The sequence below is a fragment of the Anas acuta genome, chromosome 28, assembly GCF_963932015.1.
Source record: "Anas acuta chromosome 28, bAnaAcu1.1, whole genome shotgun sequence".
Lineage (NCBI taxonomy): Eukaryota > Metazoa > Chordata > Aves > Anseriformes > Anatidae > Anas > Anas acuta.
In genome coordinates this window covers 3,359,067-3,381,152 of record NC_089006.1, presented here as the reverse complement: position 1 = coordinate 3,381,152, position 22,086 = coordinate 3,359,067, and the positions used below count along the sequence as shown (strand labels likewise).

General features: G+C 42.5%; 2 protein-coding genes across 6 annotated transcripts in view; one reads left to right on the top strand and one right to left on the bottom strand.

The window, feature by feature from the left end:
* Nucleotides 1–1,382: 1,382 nt before the first annotated feature.
* Nucleotides 1,383–13,954, bottom strand: SYT11 (synaptotagmin 11). 2 transcript variants are annotated; one of them, XM_068663058.1, is made up of 4 exons: nucleotides 13,820–13,954; nucleotides 8,536–9,359; nucleotides 5,118–5,241; nucleotides 1,383–3,297 (listed from the first exon to the last, which is right to left on the bottom strand). In XM_068663058.1, exons 1-4 carry the CDS (start codon nucleotides 13,851–13,853, stop codon nucleotides 2,987–2,989), a joined length of 1,293 nt encoding a protein of 430 aa, XP_068519159.1. In that variant the 5' UTR covers nucleotides 13,854–13,954; the 3' UTR covers nucleotides 1,383–2,986. The 2 variants fall into 2 exon arrangements, with proteins under 2 accessions (XP_068519159.1, XP_068519160.1); XM_068663059.1 differs by having other exon boundaries at nucleotides 5,121–5,241.
* Nucleotides 13,823–22,086, top strand: part of LOC137845638 (GON-4-like protein) — a 31,833-nt gene continuing 23,569 nt past the window's right edge. The window contains exons 1-9 of one of the 4 annotated variants that reach the window (XM_068663031.1): nucleotides 13,823–14,155; nucleotides 14,587–14,956; nucleotides 16,934–17,095; nucleotides 17,849–18,045; nucleotides 19,115–19,189; nucleotides 19,529–19,579; nucleotides 19,991–20,041; nucleotides 20,827–20,922; nucleotides 21,146–21,250. In XM_068663031.1, the coding sequence (XP_068519132.1) occupies nucleotides 13,931–14,155; nucleotides 14,587–14,956; nucleotides 16,934–17,095; nucleotides 17,849–18,045; nucleotides 19,115–19,189; nucleotides 19,529–19,579; nucleotides 19,991–20,041; nucleotides 20,827–20,922; nucleotides 21,146–21,250 (1,332 nt within the window). In that variant the 5' untranslated portion in view covers nucleotides 13,823–13,930. Of the gene's footprint in view, nucleotides 14,156–14,486; nucleotides 14,957–16,933; nucleotides 17,096–17,848; nucleotides 18,046–19,114; nucleotides 19,190–19,528; nucleotides 19,580–19,990; nucleotides 20,042–20,826; nucleotides 20,923–21,145; nucleotides 21,251–22,086 lie in introns of those variants that run through there. The other 3 variants (XM_068663028.1, XM_068663029.1, XM_068663030.1) reach the window with 3 other exon arrangements.

The following is a 22,086-nucleotide window of genomic DNA, read 5'->3' as shown; positions in this document are numbered from 1 at the left end:
TCAAGTTAGCCAGCTAATAAACATCCATTCATGTTAAATTATGCCCATGTACTAAGGTGTGTGGATTATAGTTTTTGTATATGCTAACATTTAATTAATTTTTATGCTTACATTGCCTGGGTTTTGTTATCTCTTTATTTCTTTGAGGAAGATTTTATGTATGCTTTTCCTGTGAACTGACACAGCAGAAATGCATGCTTCTAAAAATGTTCTTCGTGTTCAGTACAGTTATGCACGTGTTGCCTACAGTCAAACAGGGCACATCCAGCAGATAAAGTGATTTAATTTTTATTTGTACGCTCAATGTGCGTTAACAAATTCAACATACAAGATAGCATTACATAATGTCAAGTAGCTTATAGCATTATGCAGTTTCACACATGTTGAGTTAGGTTTTTTGACTTTTTTTCTTTTTTTTTTTTTTCACACAAAGTTGTAACTGTCCAAGTTAATTTTACAATAGAAGACACAAGGTAAAGAATAACCACATCTGGGAGATTTTACAGTGAGTCCACTGTCACTTACTGTCTATTTTACGTTTTAAAAATATATATATCTGCACATCTTCAGTTTCCTATTATTCCAGAAGTGTTGGAGCTACTTCTACCTGCCCGATCGCCTACGTCTATTCACCCTGAGCATGTTTCCTTGACAAAGAAGTTCATCTTTCGTTTTCAGCTAAAAGAATCTTATACAGATCATCTAGGCTTAAGCATGCTTTTCACACTGAAGGAAAAAAGGGAACTTTTGTTTGTTTGTTTGTTTGTTAGTGTGTTCTATTCAGGTGTTCGGAGCGGCATTGGAAAGCACAGTTCTGAGGAAAAGTTCCTAAACTTCAGCAACACAATTGCTTAGTGCAAAAATGAGGCATTAAATAGATCTACACCAGTTTCCAAAGGAGAATTGTCGTTTGTGGCTGTAAGCCACCAATAGACCATGAGCTAGAAAGCATTTAAGACAAAGATAAAATCTACTATAACCTCAGGCAAAAATCCTTGTGATCAAGATCAATTAATCACTAACAAAAGTTCACGCTTCCATCTGCCATGCAAGAGTGACAAATAGAGAGCTTCAGATTCAATGCAACTTCTGTTGCTAAAAGACACTGTCTAGAAGGAAGTTTCTATGAGTAACTCGTTATGAGTGAGAAAATTCAGCTTTCCAAAAATAATTTCTAAGGAAGGAATGCAAAGTATTGGCAACTAACAAAGTGCTAACTGTTCACATGAAGAGCCATCCCAGCAGCGGTTGCTTTACATTTTGGTTGGAAAGAAAACTAAGACTTGCTCCATTATTCTACTTTCACAAGTAAGAAGGTGGAAAGGATCATTTTTCCAAGAGGGCTCTAAAATTCAGTAGTCAAGACCTGTAAATGAGTTAAATTATCTTTTTTTTTTTTTTTTTTTTTTTTTAATTATGGTACATTATTTACATTCCACAGGGCACAGAACAGACTGGCTGCCTGGATGCAACTAAATGAATACTGAAAATCTGGAGTCTTCTACATGCCTCTTCGCAAGCTCAGTTCTGCTTTATATTTCCACTGGAGACTTCAGAAATAATTTGAATTTCTACAGCTTGTTATGAATATTTACACTCAGCTTACCAGCAATGTTTACAATTCATTATTTGCTGCCAATTATCATCCTTTCCTGGCTTGAATGCAGTAAGAAGCCAAATCATGTCACTTGCCCAGATATTAATCTGATATTAAAAAAAAAATGTCAGGCTAGTGTGTTTACAGTGAGATCTAATGCAGCTCTTTCCAAACTTCACTCATATTTCTGGAACTTTATGAACTTCTGTTCAAAACTACTGACTATTCAGGGTTAATAGCCTGAAGTGCTGCAGGTTGTATTTATCAAGTAACATTTTTTTACATTTCAGAGGAGGCGATAGTAAGCATGTTCTAAGTCATATTCACAGTTTAAGAGCTAACTCAAGCTGCTTTGAAATCCTAAAAATTAACTTCTTGAAGACTTTGTTCTGTAGTGACAGACTTTGCCCTAAGTTATTTTTTTTGAGAGCTGTCATATGTAATGCAAATTCACTCAGATATGAATTTAAGAGAAGGTTGGTGAAGTTTTCACTTTAAAGCTCTTTTCCACAAGCTATTTTCTGATCTCAGTGTTACGCCATTACAACAGAACTTACCAATCATGTAGAATTTCAGATTTAATGTTTAAAATAATCAGCAAGAGTTTCCTTAAGAATCAATGATGCCAGTTTTTGTTTCTCTCAGGCCCTTCATGCACAGACAGGGTAAAATAAAATGTAATATAGTGAAGTTCCTCCAATTCTGATAATCTGTAAGATCACGTCTGTGCTAATTTCCATGTGGCAAATGCAAAATGATCAGTTTGTTGGTGTCTGAATTTTAGATGCAAACCTTTGATGTAGCCTTACAGCTCCATAGCAAGTATATCACAATGTAAGTATTTTAATACCTGATAATTATTTTTTTCTCTGAAGGAAAGTGCCATTTTCCCCTGTATTTTCCTTTTGCATTAGTGCAGAATTCAAAACCACCTTTATATGAAAATGCAGTTGGTACTCCCAAACCAGTAAAGAAGAGAACTGCAAGAATCAATGGGCAGGCAAACTAACAAGAAACTAGAGGTTAAACAGCAGAATTCAGAAACTTTGGGAGAAGCCTAAAAAAGACAGGCCAATTTTGGTGAATACCAGCAAAGACAGTTCGGCACAAACACAACTTCCATAGTGACAGATAATTGTATTAAAATCTGCAACTTGATATTGGTAGTTATACTAATTTCAGTTTGTATTAGGCATGCAATAGCGTGATTACACTGTTATATATATTTGTGGTATTTTTTTTTTAATTTAATGCTCTTTAGAATTTTAGTGCCCTGCAAAATCACATCACTAGAGAACCGATCAGCTGCTGCTGCTCACAAAAGTTTAGTTCTACAGCTAAAACGAAGTTTAAGTCTGTTCTATGAGTCAGTTGCTGCCGCAACCTCTGCTAGTATTCGCTCAGGCTGTGCCATTTGGCCACTGGCTTTCTAGGATTCTCACACACCTCTCGCCAGTGTTCCACACCAGCTGCGGTGATGCTGTGTGCTCCCAAAATCAGCCGTCCCACCACTTCATTTTTTGTGGTACGGTCAAAATCAATAACTAGAAATTCAATGCTGATGTCAGGAAGGAGATCGACAGGGATGTCATAAATGAAGGATTCATTGAAGACAGGATTCAAAGTGCACTTCTTCACGTGAGTCTTCTTTTTTGCTATACGCTTTCTTCCATAGTAAACGTTCACCTTAACATAGGGATCTGCCAGAGAAGAGAGAAACAAACTAATAACACAGTCCAGTAATGCTCTTTGAGGTAATGGATATGGTTTAGCTTGTTCAACTTGAGCCAGCTACAAGTTAATTGTGCAAGTCACTTCACCTCCCGCAGTAAGGGAGTATTGTTAGCACATTTTTTCATTGCAGGGCAACCAGCTTGAAGTTACCACTTGATGTTCTTTACAAGTTTCAGCACGGTATGGGAAACTGGGGGAAGGAAATTGCATGTAAATTGTGGTAATTAAGCCTAGAATTACCAAACAGGTAGCTTTTTGGTGAGGTCAGTGTCCAAGTGGTCAAACCCTTCACTTTTTAATGTCAGCTATAACAAAAAATATTTTTACCCAAGTTCAGGAAATAGTCCCACAAAGTGTCAAAATGGTTTTAAGATTTTGTGGATGGAAAACACTTGTAGTGGAAGGTATTAAAACCAATAAAAGTTGAAAATAATGCCTTCATTTTTCTACCAGCCTCATTATTTTATCAGTCAGCTTGCTCTTTATGCAGATGTTTGTTTAGGATTAAAATTAAGATACCTTTTTCACACGTAGTGCAAGTTTTGAAGCTGGAAGGCACTTGCCCAGTTCACAAAATTAATTTTCACTTCTTAAAACTGAAACAAAGATCTCACTCAGAAAAAAAATATATGTAAAAATACAAAAAGATCATATAAGGAAATGGTGATAGCCTTGTGAGAGCAGGTATGAGAACAGTTACTAAAAAATGTATCCTGTATTTGGAGATCATACATGGGAAGCTTATTTTTTTGAGAAAAAGTTAAGACCTACAATAGAGAATTAAAGCTAGTCTCCATTCTTTTTTCTGTGCACCTCAAAAAGCTGCAGAAACAGAACTACATTTGGTATCAGTCAGGTAATAACTGCGTCTCAAGTTGATTCCAATCATTTTCCCATAATTCTGAAAGAAACCTTTGCTAGGGGGATTCAAGAATCTGAGAAGCTGTGACTGCAGAATAGGAACGCCACAACAGCTGCTCTTCTCTTCACACAGCAGAATTTCCAAACAAACAACCAAACAGAAATGTTTTTAATGTCACAGATCATTCCAAATCTATCTCCTACTCTTTTACTCCCATCCTCTTCTACCCTCTTCTGTCAGGGGCAGGATTTGAGGGATGTGCAGCTCCTAGTGGACATAATGATGGTAAGGGAAATGATGCCTGATGGCAGCATGGAGGCACAGAGGTTTGATTGGATTCAGAAAATGCTACCTGCATGAAACTAGATGGTGCCAGAAAGATGCAACTGTTAGTAACACATTAGGAAAGATTTGGTCTTGTTTGTATAACCCTCTGTTGATCTGTTCAGTCACTTAGACTGATCCATCACCCTTACAAAGAATTGGAGAAAAAGCAGTCCATCAAAAGATGTTCAGATAAGACAGGTAAAAAGATCTGAAAGTGAACTGAACATCTAGTGACTTTTCCAGTGACTAGAAAAAAATCACTTCTAGTCAGATAGACTCTTCTCTCACGGATTGTTACTTATCGGAAAGCACAGCATTTTTCTTCTGCAATACAATTCCCATCCAACAATCAGCAGCTACCGTGCTCTGTTTGTAAAATATATTCTCTTTCCCTTCTCCCCCTGACCCAGCTTCTATTTTGCTATACTTAAGAGTTCTTTCATGTTACAAACAACAATGTGACATTTTGTTATAGCACCCCCAAACTGTGTAAGGGTGTCCAATACATCAGTCAACCTATGAATTGCTCTCTGCATGTCCTTGTGTGACTCTGTGAAACAGAGTGCAAACACATTTAGAGCTGGAGTAAATAGCTTCTACCTGAGAGGCCAGTGATATCCATCTTTGGCAAATGTCTGGCTTTCAGCACCACAACAGTCATTCGCTGCGCCACAGGTTGATAAGACAGTGAGACTTGCAGCTCTCCTCTGCTAATGCATTTCTGTGAAAAAGAAACAGTAACAAAATGGTCTTATAAATATGGGCAAATGTTGGAGGTCACCAGAATTCTTTCCCTACACTAAATGCCTAAGAATTTGGAAAATTAGGTGCAGTCTATTTACTTACATTTTTAGCCTTAGCCACATGAATACTATAGAAGGAGATGAAGTTGCATAAGGTAAAAATCATCCTGTGCTTTGCACCCTGTGCTTGCTGAGCAAAGTAAACATTGCTACAGCTTTTTCCCTTGAATTCTGTTTTCCTAAGGGTAAACCTGGTGGGCATACTTAGAGAAAAGAGCAGCTCTGGCTACAATCTGAGGTGTGCTTCTGGAAACAGCTGTGGGTTTTAGTTTTAGCAGCTTAAAGTACATTGACTTTTGGTGTAGCTTAGATTGGAGAACAGCTGAAGTTCTGTAAGCATACTTTGAAAGTTTCAGCATCAATCGAGTCTGCCAAGGTAAAGGATGAAGATAAAAGAAAAAAAACTATTCCATTAAACTTTCTGTACAACCTTTCAAAGAGTAACATTATTAAGATTATTAGTTTTGTTTTCCAGATGGTATTCATTAACTTTCCTTGAGATGACACTAATTTAGATTAAGTTTATTTAGATTACGTTTACTTGCAATTGAGGAAAGCAGTATGGGTATGAGATTGCATGGTGTCAGTAACAGCACTGATGGCAGAGCCACTGCAACAACTTGGACAGTTGCATGCTCAAAGCTCTGACTTGGCATCTTGCAGTGTCCCCATCACTGCCTTGTACTTTTAGCCCCGCAGTACAGTACAAATGGAAGAATTCTCCTGACTTCCACCAGGAAAATCACTACAATAAATGTGAGCTGTGCTCTGGTGATCACCTAGAAGGACAATGTTTTTCAAATGCTCTTGCTGCGATTAGTTGGAGAAAACTGTGTTTGTAAACTTAAACAAAGAAAACGTTCGTTCTAACTGGGGTGGCATTGCTTTATTTCAGTAGTTCCCATGTGTTTACTTTGAAGACAAATTTTTCAAAAGTAAGGAACAGCAGCCATTGCTGCGTATGCAAAATTATGGGATGTGAGTACACACAACTTCATACAGTATATTGCTAACATGTGATTTCCTGGCCCAGGAGGAAATATTAAGAATTTTGGCTTCCAGAATACAATGGACAAAGGGAGTATCTTTTTCCGTCCCTTTTAGGAAGGGAGCAATATTTAATAACCTTCTCATACTGTTGCCAGCTACTTAATAATATAGAAAATGACCCTGGTTATCTAGTGCAGTTGTTTGGTCTGGTGCTTCTCAAAAAGCTTGTTATCTGCATGAAGAAGGAAAATGTGATAGTAAAAGTTTTATGATAACATTTTTTTTCATCTTGTGAGGAAGGGAAAACAATGTGTGTAGCCTTGGTGGTGTATGTTGTCAGCATTTTGGGGATCTTTTGTTCTAAACTAATTTAATTTCCATGTGATTTGCATTAGATGATCTGTCAGAAAATATTGGGAATGTTCATTTCGATGTGCATCTTTGCTGGCTTGGGTAAGTGCAATAATTTACTGGGTTTTAAAAGCAATGCAATATTCCAGATTTTCAAATTTCCTGTAACACTGAAAATTATGTTCAGTAACAGCTGTTTTGACACTCTGAAACTATGCAGATTTTCAATGCGCACCCAACACCAAGGTAAATCTATCTTTAATTACTAAGAAACGTTAAATAATTTGCATCCTTGATTAAATCCATTTTTATTTAGCATGATCTTTTCCTCTATTTTTAATCTATTACTTCTAGAAATTCTAGCAGATATAGTCAATGCATCAAAAAGAATACAATAAAAGAACCTAAACCAGTTACTTGTTTTATCAGAATGTAAAGCATCCCAAGAATTTTAGAAAAGCAAACACCAGAACTCCATTCTTATTGTGATTCTTTTGGTTTGTTTTGAGGTGCTGACAAAGTCTCCTTTAAATAACTTTACAAAAATAATAAAAATAAATAAAAAAATAATAATGCTACATAAAATAGAAGAAAACTTCAAGTAAAATACTATTGCTCTAAGGCATGATGTGTTTTATAGAGCTCAGCAACAATTTTCAGCATGCTTTGGCAATAAGTGACCCCAAATGACATTTGCTATTGAACCTGGAGGACAGGCAGCAAAAATAAAGTAAGCAAAAAAGCAAACCAAACAAAAAACACCTAAGTACCACCCCCTATAGCAGAGGAGGACCTGGGGTGCTGTTGGATGTAAAAGGCGCTGCAAACCGGCAGCACGCCCTCGCAACCCAGAAAGTCGACTGCACCCTGGGCAGCACCAAATGTGGTAGAGCAGCAGGGCGAGGAAGGGGGGCGTCCCCCTCTGCCCTGCTCTCACCAAGACCACCCCTGAAGTGCCGCGTCCAGCTCTGGGTCCCCAACACAAGGCAGATGTGGGGCTGTTGGAGCGGGGCCAGAGAAGGCTGCAAGGCTGCTCAGAGGCTGCAGCACCTCTGCTGCGGAGATTCTATTTCCTGAGGACGGAAGACATCTTCATTAACGTAAGCCATAATTTTATATGGATTGTTTATCTTTCTAGTTTACAGCACGAGACACTGAGAACAGGATTCATTTCGCCTGGATTTTAGACATCTACATTTGACAAAACCAGCTTAGACACACTTCATCCGCAAGTGGTGACAAAAAGAGGGTCATTTAGGGTGGGATTTATCTGAGCTGTTTTAGATGTCTACTCCAGGCCAGGAAGAATCATACGTCAAAGTCTGATGACTATGCTGATGTTCTTCTACTGACTTACAGCCTATAGTAACAAATTTGGATGCAGACAATTACAAATGTAGGTGTCTAAAATGGTCAGATGAATCCCTCTTTAAGTGAGATTTGTCTTTGCAGAGCAGGATATAGTTACTCAGAATCTGCAATAAAACTTATTCATAGCACCCATCTCTCTAGCCGTCCCCCACACACACAGTCTGTGAAAGAAGGCAGGCCACCAACAAATGTCCCTTTCTCACATGAGCTCTTTATTTGCAGATGGGGATGCTTTTTTCTTAGCATCGTTGATTGTAACATTCCTCATTTGCATGCCTCTGTAATGTCTATGCATTATCAAACCTCCATAACCACACAGCAAAGAACCGCCAAACTAAAAGAGCACAGCCATATATTATTAAAATAATATGCATCTGTGGAAAAATGGGTTTCATGCCTAAGAATTTCTGCTCACTAGATCACAGAGGCTCCCGAATCAAAAGAACTAGAATCAAATATAATGCAAGCAGTCTCAAGTCATGCCACATGAAGTCACTTACTTGTATGTTCCTTTTGAGAATCTCCCTGGTCAGCTGAACCTTCCCAGTGCTGGGATCCACTCCCGCAAGAGGCACCATGACTTCTCCAATCACATCATCTCGAGAAAAGCGATCAAAGCTCAACACCAGGAAGTGAAGCACCAAATCCTGGAGCTGGCTGTAGGGGATCCCGTAGAAGGTGAAGGTTTCGTCAAAGACTGGGTCCAGCGTCTTGCGAAGGACACGAGTCTTCACTCGATGCCTTTTGTCTGGAAGAATTGTCATCTTGATGTACGGGTCAGAGCTCTGAGTGTGTTCATCCATAACTGGTAGCCCATGAGCCTCCTGAATGGTAACTACCAGTGCTTTTTTGGGAAAGTTGTAGTCCACTGAGAAAGTCAGTTCTCCCAACATAACATCGTCCCCTGGAGAAGACGGGGAGGAAGTTTTACTTCCTCCCGGGGTGAGGCTTTGATCTGGACTTAGTTCATCTCCATAATCTACTTTTATTGGAAGCTGATCAATGTGGGGAGCTGCATTTGGCCCATCTGAAGCTTTATCAGACCCTATTAAACCAGATTCAGCAGCATCCACCAAAATGTTTCCCCTTCCAGTCTCCTTAGGAGTGCCGTTCTTGTCTCTCCGGATTCGGTTAATTTTCTTCTTGTTACTCAAGGTCTCCGGATAGATACTGATGCCTTTCAACATGTGAATGAACTTATATGGTGGGGTTTTGTGCTTTTTTTCTGATTGCTGGTGACAGCATGTCCACACAAAAACTGTTACTGAGACAGAAACCACAAGGACAGTAGCACCAATGAGGCCTGCCACAACTGGAGAGACATCTGTAGGGAAGACAAGGCAGTGAGGAGATAGCTCGTACCTTTGTGCTTGCCATAGCCCTACAGGAGCTGGCACATCTGGATAGAAAATCTATAGGATACTACTCAATAACCTTTGTATCAAAGCTTCCCCAGAGTAAAAAGTGACTTCCTATAACTTCTGTGTGCCTGTGTGGGAGACATTTTGCACTCCTACTGACCTAAGTTTTACTCTCGGCTGATCTCCTGATCTTGCTAAAAACAATCTCCCCTATTACCAGCAGGAGGGTCTCTTTTTTATGTAGTGCCCTGTTTAAAAACATTGCACAGTTCTATTTTAACAACAGGAAGGGAATGATAACTACAGACAAAACGCTGGATCTGTTCTTATCCATTATGAACAATTTAAACCTTGGATAGATTACTTTTTTTTTTTTTACTTTTTTTCTTTATGGTGGGGGGTGAATATGACCCTGAGCTGAGCTGTGTAAGAGAAAGGGACAGTGTGCGTATGTCCCTCTAACATGATGACGATTTGTATCACGCTGCTGGATCGTTTTTCCCCCACTTTTCATTCTGACCATTCCCACAGCCTCCTCTAGGAAAGTGGGTGATGCACGAATGTAGTGGTCGCATTGGTTTCACCCAAAAGTTGAGGTTGCTCTCTAGCTGTTCTGCTGTGTTGCATTCAACATTTCTCTGCTTTTTCACCCCAGTATTGCTATTCATGTTCTTTCAGCTTTTGATGAGCTGGCAGCTGCTGACAGAAGTCTTCCCACCCCACTGTTACCAAGACTCCTTTTAATGTGAAAAATCTAATGTTCAAAACCAACGGACAGAATATTCTGTATTTGTATTTCAGGATTATTTGGTATTTTCTAGAGTTTGTCAGTTGGATTCTTCAGCAATGACAGGATAAAAAGGCACTGCATTAATTTCTAGCAACCATGCTAGTTATTTTCTATTTATAACACTTGACTTTGGGGAGGTATTATCAAACACAGAATGAAACCAGGAGTTTTGATTTCTCCAGTACATTATATCAACGTATTCAAGAAATTTAGTCAAGGGCCACCAAGATAATTAGAGCTGGAGCAGATGGAGGATGGAGAATGGTCAGCAGATGGAAGATGAGGATGGATTGAAAGAGCTGGGTATGCTCAGTCATAAAAGAGAAGGAAAAGGAAGAGATCTTTTTGCTGTCTTCACTTTCTTAGTGGGAAGACAGCGCTAGGCTCTTCTCAGACCCCCCCCACAGCAAAGGGATGAAGAGCACCACACACAGACTGTAACACTGGGAAATACAGGGAGAAATTAGAAGGAGGGAATTCACAGTAAGGACGGCCAAACACTGCAGAGGGCCTGACAGCCTGTGGAGACTACGCACCAGAGATGCTCAAACGGGCCTCAGCAACCCGATTTCTCTCTTCTAATGGCCAGACGTTAAATTAAGAGCCTAGCGCACACAACGATGGCAAAACCCACCAAGCAACCACAGCACCTTATCTTCATCGGCACTCCTACTGGTGACATCGTGCTATCGATACCGAACGATTTCTGGACCAATTACTGCAGGGACAATCCCTCCTTTCAGGGCAGCAGATTATTCCACGGCTAATCAAAAGAAGACCAACACAGGCGGATGATTGCATTGAGGTGCTCGCATGCTAGCTGTGGGTAGTATAAGCTGGGAGAAAAGGAAGGGTGCCTCTGAGCCCAGACACTCCTCCTCCGGTAGTGCACAGCACAGAAGGCATTTTGCAAACACCTTTACTGCAGTTGTCATAGAACTGCTCCCTCTCTGAAGCAACTCCCTTCCTTCCCTACACACAGTATTCAAATTGGTTTTTAATTCTTGCAACATTCATATCTTCTGCTGGACAGATGCCTTCTGCAAGACTTTCCTTGACCCCCTTAAACTGAGAAGGAATAAGTAGGAGTTAGAAATTAAATTAATCTAAAAAGTAAACAAGCCACTGATTCTGAGGTGTTTACCTTTCTGTATAGTCTAAACATCTTAAGGTTAAAAATGTACTTGTTACTAAAAGCAATGTTTTTATATTACTGTATTACTTTGGTAATTACGGTATTGGTATCATTATTATTGTGTTATTGCTTTACTAATTATTGAAGCAAATTTTTTGTGGAAGACAAACCCATCTAGCCCTGTCTTTTTCTTCACAAGTTTTGCAAATTGTTTCCACAGTAGAATAGAAAACAAAAAAATTATTGCCATGACAATAGCTAAATGCAACAGCCGGTACAAAAGATAAACTTGTCTGATTTTCTTAATTTCATTCTGTACCTTAAGCAACAGAAAATAATCTTCCAAACTCATACTTGAAATTGCAGAGAGCATCTTAATTTTTTATCTTCTCTGTTCTTTCTACATGATTTTTCATTCCGGTTACTAGTCCTGAGGACAAGACCAGCAGACTATAACCTGATTATCTGATAAACTGAGGGAAAACCGCGATTTTCAAGTAACAATACGCCTCCTTTTTGCAGAATTAGGAGAATCATGTTTAATTAGATAGAAGTCTTCCCTTACTGAGGCTGGATATCGTTCACATGGTGACCAACTCCACAGATAAATCTGGCTTAGGCCCTACTGCCAAGCACAGTCATGGGACAGGAATAACTAAAGCAAGAGGTATTGACAACATTAACTAAACAGTAATATGCATATCTTTATTTTGTTATTTAATGTTCCTTGAAATGAGGCAATTGGTCTTTAACAGCCAATTTGAATACAGTACAATTCAGCCATATACAGATACAAAAAGCTTCAGTGCATATGCAAAAAAAGACAAGTGCTGAAACTCCTTTCTTGTCCTGATCTCATTTTTTGTGGGTTTTGTTTCTAGTGTGTCCTGAAAGAATCAGCTCTTGTACCTTTATTTCCTGATACACAACCTTAGAAGAAGCAACCAGCAGTCACACTAGGAAGCGTCAGCTGAGTCTCTGCGATTTGTCTTCCATCAAAATGTCTGAACTCCTGAATTTGGCTCCTACAATGCCTCGTGGCAGAGTTCCTCAGCTTAGTTATGTGGCCTGAAAAATCAACTGCTTTAATTTTGAGTCTACCTCACCTCACTTCGTTTGATGCTTGTTCTTGTATTGAAAGAAAGAGTAAGAAATAATCACTCCCTGCTTGCTCTGTGCTTCTTCTGGCACCTCTCTTTTCATGGCTGAAGACTCCTACTTTATGTAATTTTTCCATACATTCATGAAATGTTTCCCTAATTCCTTATAGTTTTAAGCTGCACAGATACAAAGCTACCTAAAAAAATACTTTAGTGTAGCTTTTGAAGGTTCTGCACAGAATAGTGTTTTGAATGCCCATTTTAAATAACACAGCAGCCTATTTTGTCTCCTCTATTAAAAATAACTTTTTTTTTTCAAAATTTGTAGATGAGATCTTTGTTCTGATGTGATGCTAAGATTTAACTGAACTACAGACTAACTTTTTGGGATATGGAACGACGTTTTCAATTAATGAAAAATCATTGAAAACTTCTTTTTAATACTGGTGTTTGCTGATTATACCCTAATGGACACCGGTGGCCAGCAGCTGAATTATGGCAGTATGAGGCTCTCGGGTTCCAGGAAAGACACAAAAGGTAAATGCGCGTATTAGATAAATGGTATAGCATGGATTATTATTATAAAGCGTTTTAGATTTTAAAGGAAATGTAGTGACCGTGCTTTAACTCTTGGGCCTTACGGCTGGAAGGGAAGGTCAGTCCATCGCTGGAGGACAGAGAGAGGCAGCAATTTGAATTTGCGAGGCTGGAGAAACCAACCTGACGCACACGCCAGCTGCCGTACCACCAGGCCCTGCGGGGACAGCACGAGCACCTTCGCGGTCCGTGGGGAGGCAGGCGGGCAGACGGTGCTGCCGGCGGCCCAGCCGGCCGCGAACACCTCCCGCAGCCACGGCGGGGCCCACGCGTGGCCACTTCGGGGCCGTCTCGCAGGCGATGATTTAGCAGGGCTGCCCCGGGGGGCCTCGCTCGGCCGGAGGCTGCCGCCGCCCCCGCCTCGGGGACCCCCCCGCACCGTCCCCGCCCCCCCCCCCCCTCCCCCGGTGGGCACCGCCTTGCCGGGCCCGCAGCCGCTCCCGCGGCCCCCGGCGGCCCGCGGGGAGGCGCAGACAAAGGCTGGGGCGCGGCCGGGCCCAGGCATCGCGGTACCGGCGGCCGGGCCGAGCCGCGGGGCTCCCGCTCTTCCCAGCGGGGCTCTTCCAGCTCCGTTCGCATCCTCTCGGCGGCGGGGGCGAGCCCCGGCTGCCGGTGGGTGTTGGGGTGTTGGCCGCCAACGGGGCCGTCGCTGTGAGGCGGCGGGGGGAGGGGGGGGGGGGGGGTTTGCGGCGGTGGCACCAGGCAGGGCCTGGCTCAGCACTGGCGAAAGGGCGGGGGGGGAGGGGGCTCGGGGGTGGAATTGGAGGAGCGGGGCCCTCCGCGCGGCCCGGCCCCACTCACCGAAGCTGGGGTGGACGGTGGTGATCTCCGCCATGGTCCGGGATAAGCCGGAGCGACCGAATATGCGGAACCCGGTGCGGAGGCGCCGCGGTACCGGCCCCCGCCCGGAGGATGCTCCTCGCCCGGGATGCAGGAGCTGCCGACTGGTCCCGATGCAGCGCACGCCCCGCCCGGCCCCGGGACCGCCTCCCCCCCCCCCCCCCCAACACCACCTCCTCCCCTCCCGCACCGCCTCGCCCCGCCCCGGAGCCGCCCGGCGGTGACTCGGCAAGTGGCGGCGCTCCGGGCGCCGAGCCGGGCAGGCGGTGGCGGCGGGGACGGGGCCGCGGGCAGCAGGCGAGGCCCCGGGGGCAGCGGTGCGGGGGCTGCGGAGGCGGCGCTCCCGCTCCTGGGACACAAGGGGCCGCTTCCGAGCGTTCGGGAGCTGCGGCTCGGTTCTCCCCGCACGGCGCAGCCCCGCTGAGGCGGGGGCGAGGCTCAGGCGGGGAGCGAGGCTCTGTCACCACGCAGCCGCCCCGTAAAGATGGCGGCGCCCCTCATCCCCCCCCTCCCCCTCCCCGACGCCTGCGGTCCCCCGCGGTCGTCACGGCGGGGCTGGCGGCCCCGCCAACATGGCGGCCGCTCCCTCAGTGCCCCAACATGGCGGCGCGGCGCCTGCGCGCGGCCCCGACGGGGGCTTCCGCTTCCTGAGCGGAGCGGGACGGGACGGGGCGGCGGGGCCCGGCCGGCGGCCCCGCGGCGCGGCCAGCCGCTTTCCTGTCTTCTAGGTGGGCGCCGAGATGTCGCTCTCGCTGAAAATGTTGCCCTGCAAGAAGAGGAGAGCGGTGGTCGTGGGGCTGCAGAGCCCGCGGGAGCGGGGCGGCGCCGGGGAGGACGGGGAGCCGCCCGGAGGCGTCTCGGTGGCGGGCGCCGTCGACGGCAGCTCCCCCGTGAAACCGGCGGCGGGCAGGGCCGCCGGGCCGCCCCCGGGCTGGAGGGGACCCGGGGACGCTTTCCTGAAGGGCGGAAAGAGGCTCCCCGCGAAGGTGGCCCCGGCTTCCAGTCAGGAAAGCGCCGACGGCCGCCCCGGCGCGAAGGATTCGTGCTCTGCCGCTGAGCTCGCCGAAGACGTTAAAAACCTGGAAGGGGGCAGAGAAGGTAAATGCGTCCCGCCGGTGCTGTCCGGTGTGAACACGCGAGGCGAGGGGCTCGTGCTGCCGGGGGGCTGCGAGGGGCTCCCCCGGGAGAGGGGGCGCTGAGGGAATCTCGGCGGCCTCGCCGTGAGGGTAAGGTGAGCCGCGGGAGGGGGTTGTAACCTCTGCTCTTTGCTTTTGTTCTCCTTTTTTTTTTTTTTTTTTTAAATTAGTTCTGAAGTGGTACAGGTTAGAAGGCATTCCAATTTAAAATGTTTCTTTTCTTTTTATTTTTTCCTCCCTCAAAATCTTAGGAAACAAATGGAGAACTTAAGCAGCACTACCAAACACTGCACACTTTTGAAGTAGCATCTTTCAGATTTCTCAAGTACCCAATTTTACAGTCTTTACGCGCGTTTTCCTGGTCTAATCTTTGTGTTTAATCTTCTGTGGACCTTGTGTAGTGATCAATCCTAATAATAACTGTCATAAAAAAAAATCTGTTGTGCAGGGTATTTGACTTTCAGCTGGTCTTTACACAAGTCTTTATAAATTCGAGCTTTGATCTGAAAGAATTGTTTGACATTTAGTTTTTCAAAAGAAGTGATTTGCTACTGAGGTGTAAAGACTTAAAAGTGCAAGCTGCTTCCTTTAAAAGTCCCATTTTTCATTTTTTTTTTTTATCCACCCTTGTTTTCATTCTCAGAAGATTTAGTCTAGAGTGGCACTGTGTGGGACTCTACTGTGACCCCTTAGGAGAGCCATTGAAGTAGGACCTGTGTTAACAAAGTTACAAGTTTGCTGTGGAAAGAGATGATTTGGAAGTTGATGTAAAAAAGGCTGCATTAAACCTTGCTTGCTCAGAGGTTTACTCAGTGAAACTGTGATGTGTGACCTTGTGTAAGAGGTGAGGTGGTCGTGATCAAAATGATGCTCACTTTGTAGCTCAGATCTTCTTTGTTGACAGAAGTGGTGGTCCTGTCTTCCCAAACTGCATGTTGTATTCATCTTTTTCTTTTCCTGGCATACATCTTTGTCTCTGAATTCAATGAAATTGGAAAATTGATTTAGCAAAGAAAAAAAAAAAGGGGTGTGTGTGGTTTTTTTCCTCTCCGTCTGGTTCAACCCCTTGATCTTATTTAGTGTGTGACTACACAAATAGCTGTGCGGGCACAAAGCAGGAAATGCTGTGAGATATGAGAGCTGGTTTTATTAGAAGACACATTGTTTTCATCCTGGCTGAAGGTTTTCAAGAAACCTCAGGTTTCAGCTACGTTTTACATTAATTGTAAATGTATCAAACTACAGGCTGCAGCAAAAAAAGGACAATATTTGCTTGTGAGAAGTGTTGTCTCTGCTTCTTGTGCTGCTGTGATTTAGCTCGCTGATTTGACTGAAAGCTGATTTTGTGCTGGCATAGTGGTCAGTTTACAGTTGCTATCCCGGCCTGCCTAACTTCCAGAACCGTGCGGAATGGGAGTGGGAGGGAATGTCGTTGGACCTCTCAGCAGCAGTACAGTCTGAAATTAGCCCAGGGTAACAACGAAGGTGCATGCTAAGGTTGCAGTCAACAAGGCTGTTCTGACTGGGTGAAGGAGTGCTTGCCCCTAGCTGTTAACTTGTGTTGTTGCAGCCCTGTTTATTCAACAGGGAAAGCGACCACACTTCAAAGAAATCACTATTTTTTGGTGGTTAGATCATTTGACAGGGATGGTTTTGAGCACAGCTGTGCAAAACTGATAATGCAGGTAGCGAGACTGAAATAGCTGGAGGTGAGCATTGCTTCACCTGGATTTGTTTCTGAAGGACAGTAACGTGGGACTGCTGCTGTTGAAGTGTTCAGTGTACCTGGATCTCTTTCACAGACTGGGTGAGGGAGCATGACTTGAGCAGTTGGTTTAACAGATTTAAGGATGAATTTTTTGTAGTAGCAGCCTTTTAACTTTGCTTATCTGTGTCCGTATGGCGTATCTGACTACAGCCTCTCGTATACTGTTTGCAGGGAAAACTCTTAAGCTGTATACAGAGGTGGCAGTAAATTTGCAGAGAGATCCATATCTGCCTGACAACCAGTGTGCAGCACAGGAGTCTCCAGCGAGAAGTTCTTCACAGCTGGCTGTTAGAAGTCCTACCATGATGAAGCCATTGAAGAACACCAGAACTGGTGAGTGTCCCCAGCAGACTGATGAGGAAAATGGGAGTTTGGGGCTGTTTGTTCCATTGGGTTAGCTTTGTGCAAGGAGCAGACATGTGACCTGGTATGGTAGACAAGGAACATGGGATATGTGTGTGTGCCACGTTGGGGAGTGTTCAAGTGCATTGTGTTCTGAAGCTTTTATCTTCTGTTCTGAAATTTCACTTTCATTATGTGTTCTGAATTCACAAAACCACTGGTATTCAAGTGAAACTTGCTGGAGTTGATCTCTGCATTTTTCAGTTACTAAAAAGTCTGTTTTTCTTCAGAGAAAGTTCTGACTCCTTTCATTTCCCTGAATCAGCAAAACAGCACTGCTTGGGAAACATTTTAAGTCTTGCTGCACTGGGCTTGTAGTTTTGCTTCTGTTTTAATCTTGACCACATACTTAAAACATATCCTTCTGGAAAAGTGTAGAAGGGGTGCTGAGACTATTCTTTAAAATCAGTCAGTAGAGGTATCAGATATGTAACCTTTGTTTGCTTGACTAGTGTGACTTGCTCAGGTCCTACAGAACTTGAATTCTTCGTTCAAAACCACTGCTTCTAGCTCTTATGTCCTTTTCTATTTGGAAGATTTCATTACCGGCTGTTGGCAAGCTGTTGTCACTTTAGAATCTACATAATTCTATTTTTTTAATTAAAAAAAACTCATACTGTTTGAATGTGCTGGATGTGAATTATCTGAGTTTTTAGATTTTTAATTTTCATTGTTAATTTTCAGAGGAGCAAGATGGAGAAGATATTGAGAGAAGAAAGAGGAGGAGGAAAGCAAACAAACGGAAGAGGGAAGGGAAAAGTCAAGAAGAGGAGGGCTCTCTGTCTTGCGACATCAAACTGGATGATACCCTTGATCGCACCTTAGAAGATGGTGCTAAGCAGCATAACCTGACAGTTGTCAATGTGCGAAACATCCTACATGTGAGTGCGCTTAATACAGCAAACATACAAGTTATGTACATACAAGTTACCTGGCTTTATTAGTGGGTATTGGTCCCTGACTTCCACTTTGTGACAGATGGGTCTGTTTTACTGTACCCTAATAGCAGTAGTAGGAGTGAACTAAATTCACTGACGTGATTAACTAAAATTCATGCTTCTGGCTCCAGGTTTATGTATATGTCAGTTGCATATCTTTCAGTTTGTCCCATGAGCAGTGTCTGGAGAGAAATGCTATTTGTTTTCCCCAGGATCAAAAATTGTGCATTTCTTTTCTCCATCTAGTACTGTTTTAGTCTAGGTGATGTCAAATATTTTCATGTTTTGCAATCTGTGTGGAAAACAAACTGGAGACTGACATGACCCTTCTTTCAGGCAGATTCACCAGCTGTTTTTGTGTGAGTGCCATAAGTTAATGTCTTTCTTTGTCATGTGGCCTGTAAACATCTCACAGGTGCCTACCTTCCCTGGAACCTCGTGGTGGCATTCTGAAAATGTAGTCACTGATACTAGGTCTCCTAGGCCTTCACATATATATATTATTTTTTTCTGTTCAAATATATCCAGTGTTTTCTGAAATGATACAGCACAATGTTTCAAAGAGTAGATCATTAGATACTTTACCTGGAGAGTTAGACCCTTACTGTTTTGCAAGCCCATGGGACCTTAAGGATTTAAGTTTTCTGTTGCAGCTATGTGTCTTACATGGATGGGAACAACACACTGTAAAATTGTAAATTGGCTGTGTGACAGGAGGGAAGGGAAGCCAGTGTGGACTTCTATTTACGCCATTTTCTTTCCTTTGGCTTTCAGTTTCCTCCTTGGAGCGTTTACAGAGAATGCAGTGCAAATGTTTGTATCACTGCTGTGCTCACTTTATATTTTCTTGTCAAATCACTGAATAGTCTTTTTCACAGCATAATTGCAACATTTATTGTACATTCACTATTTCTCCATCATGCTTCTGACTGTTTTATTTCACCGTTAAGTCTGCTTCTTTTTAACTAACAGAATGCAAGGGAGACTTTTTTATTTTGTGTGTTTCCTGCAGGAAGTGATCACAAATGAGCATGTGGTTGCCATGATGAAAGCAGCCATCAGTGAGACAGAAGATATACCTTTATTTGTAAGTAAAAAATCTTATTTTTTCCACAGTTTTTGTTTATTCATATGATGATTCCTTTACCAGTCTGCCTTCTTGGTCTGTGTCATGATGTGGTAGGAGGAGAATAGGTAGTATAATTTACACTTCACAACCAGATTTGGCACCTGCATCAAGTGAGTCATGTCTGAGTGTAAATCATGAAGCAGAATTATCAGGGATTATTTTTCATGTTACTGATGATGTTTTAAAGGTAATGAATTCAAAAATGAGAAAAAGCTTCTAGTAAACAGTTGCTGTGGAGAAGGTTACAGTTAAGAAAAATAACTGAGCAGGTTGTGGTTTTCTGTTTCAAACTCTCAGGAACCCAAAATGACTCGTTCCAAACTGAAAGAAGTTGTGGAGAAAGGAGTGGTAAGTAGCTCATCTGCTTTCATTATTGCACCCTTCCCCTACCCTAATGGCTTTGATTGTTGGGGCTTCTTTTAGAAATGTCATGGATGCTTTTCATATTCTTAAAATGAAAAGGTGAGTTCTGTGCATATCTTTTTTTGATACAACAATGTAAAAAATAATCATTTTACATGAGCAGAACAGAACCAGGACAGAGTTGGAAAATGCAGTGAATTGACTGTATCCGTTAAACAAAAGTTACTGCCTGTAGAGATCCCATGGGTGGTTTAGAAAACATTTGTTCAAAGTCTGTTACGTAGCTACTTTGGAGAATAAGATCTCAAGCTCAAGTACTTATTTGATAAAATTGGTTATCTAAGCCATGCAAAAGCATGCTTTTCGTAGAGTTAAAAATGTTTTTTCTATCTTTAGGTGATTCCAACATGGAATATTTCTCCAATTAAGAAGGCAAATGAGGTAAAGGTAAGTGAGCTACTTCTGGGAAATTGGAGTCCATGCTAGAGACACCCTACTTAGCAGTAAATCTTAATGGTGGACTGGAACAGACTTGCCTCTAGCATGTTAGGAGTATCAGCAACCAGCATTGTGAATGGGTTATGCAGGGAAGGACAAGGCAGCTAAAGTAGAAGTGTGCAGAGAACCCAAAAGAGCTGCCTGCAGGGGAAGTGCAGAACACGAAGGAATGATGGCATGCCAGAGGAAGGGGGCTCTTCTACTTGATCCAGCTCCCCGTTTTGGTACCGCAGCAGCCTCTACCTGGATGAAATGCCTGATAACGAATGCTGCTGCCCAGGTCTCATGCTGTGAGTTGCTCGTCCCTGAGAATGTTACACATATTTTAGGACTACCAGGAAATGTGACTTGGATCTCAATTTTTGGCATAAGACCTGCCTCTCCAAAAGACTTATAATTTAGAAGTAGAGGGGATTCAGCAGCAGAGCAGGAATGAATGGCCATTCAAGTTGAAGAAACATGTCCTTGAGAAAGTGTTTGCTTATGTAATGTTTCCATTGTATAAATGATAAATCATTTGTTCTCATACCTTTTCATACCACTTAACGTGCTTTACCAATTTTACTTTAGTAATATATTTGGTTTCTTCTGCCTCTTTCTGTAGTCTCCTTCCTTTGTGAGCTTCATTTTATTTCCTCAGCTGTTGCATATATTTGATCAGATAGTGTACCATTAGAGTGCAATGCTTTATCTTGCCAGTAAAAAGTTGTCACCTTTCTTCTGTTCTGTTGCAGCCTCCTCAGTTTGTGGACATTCCTCTTGAGGAAGATGACTCATCTGATGAGGAATACCAGCCTGATGATGAGGATGAAGATGAGACTGCAGAAGAGGTAAATGTAATTTGTACAAAGATCTGTTCAGCATGGAGCTTGCATGTTTAAGGCCACAGGATGCTCTATTTTAACACACGAATGATTGTAAATCACCCCAGAGTTTCTAGTAATCTTTCTTCAATGCTGTATTATTTGGGTAAAGAAGCATCTTTGGAATATTAGTTGAAGCAGGTCTTGATTGAAGCGTGATTGGTTGTGTTCTGTATCTCTTACACTATAGAGTTTACTGGAAAGTGATGTAGAGAGCACTGCTTCTTCTCCTCGGGGAGCAAAACGATCTAGGACAAGGCGATCATCTGATGAAGAGGGAGGGACGCTCTGTGAGGTAAGCTTGCAAGAGTTTTTGTTTCTAAAGAAAAAAATCTTCAGTCATTATTCCTTAATCATTAATAAGAAAGCAAAAATATATACTGTTGTTTTAAGTTGTAGTAGCATTACGGGTGCTCTGTAGATTTGGGGTCCCACTGCAATGGTTCCTGCGTAAGCAGTTAAGTTCATCCATTGCAGAAAAAGCTTAGTCAAAAATAAATTCAAATCTGTAAAAAAGCACTACCAATGGAAACAGTCTGCTTCTTTTTCAGATAATGTTTATTTTTCTGATTATTTTTGAAGGAGAAATGCTTTCTGTGCTTGGCTAAGGAGGGCATGGTGATATTCATAAAAGCATGAAAGTATTTGTAGTGATGTATGCACTATCAGATCAGTGGAAAGAGTATGCAGTATGATAGGAGCTGACAGGGAGTGAGTATCACCAGACAAGGATCAGAAAGCAACTGTGAGAACTGACCATTGGCATTGGAATCAGAGAAATAATAATAACGTACTGATATTTCCAAGTTAACTCACTGTGGGACTGTTTTGGGGAAGGGTGGGTGTCTGCCACAAATACTGGCATAACTAGAGATGATAAATCCGAATGCTGAAACTTTCCAGCGCTTGACCATTTCCAAATGTCTCCTTTCCTGAAAGCTCATTAAATAGTGAATTTGTATTTTCTGAAAATCAAAGTGAGTGTAATACGAGTCATCCATTTCCTTCTGTGAAGCATTTCTTTCATTTCTATTTTGCTAGCCTGTGGTTAAACTGAAGAAAAATAAATTAAGACTTATTCTGTCCTTGAAAATCTTCTGTAAATAAAACTTTAAAACACAAAGGCCTTTC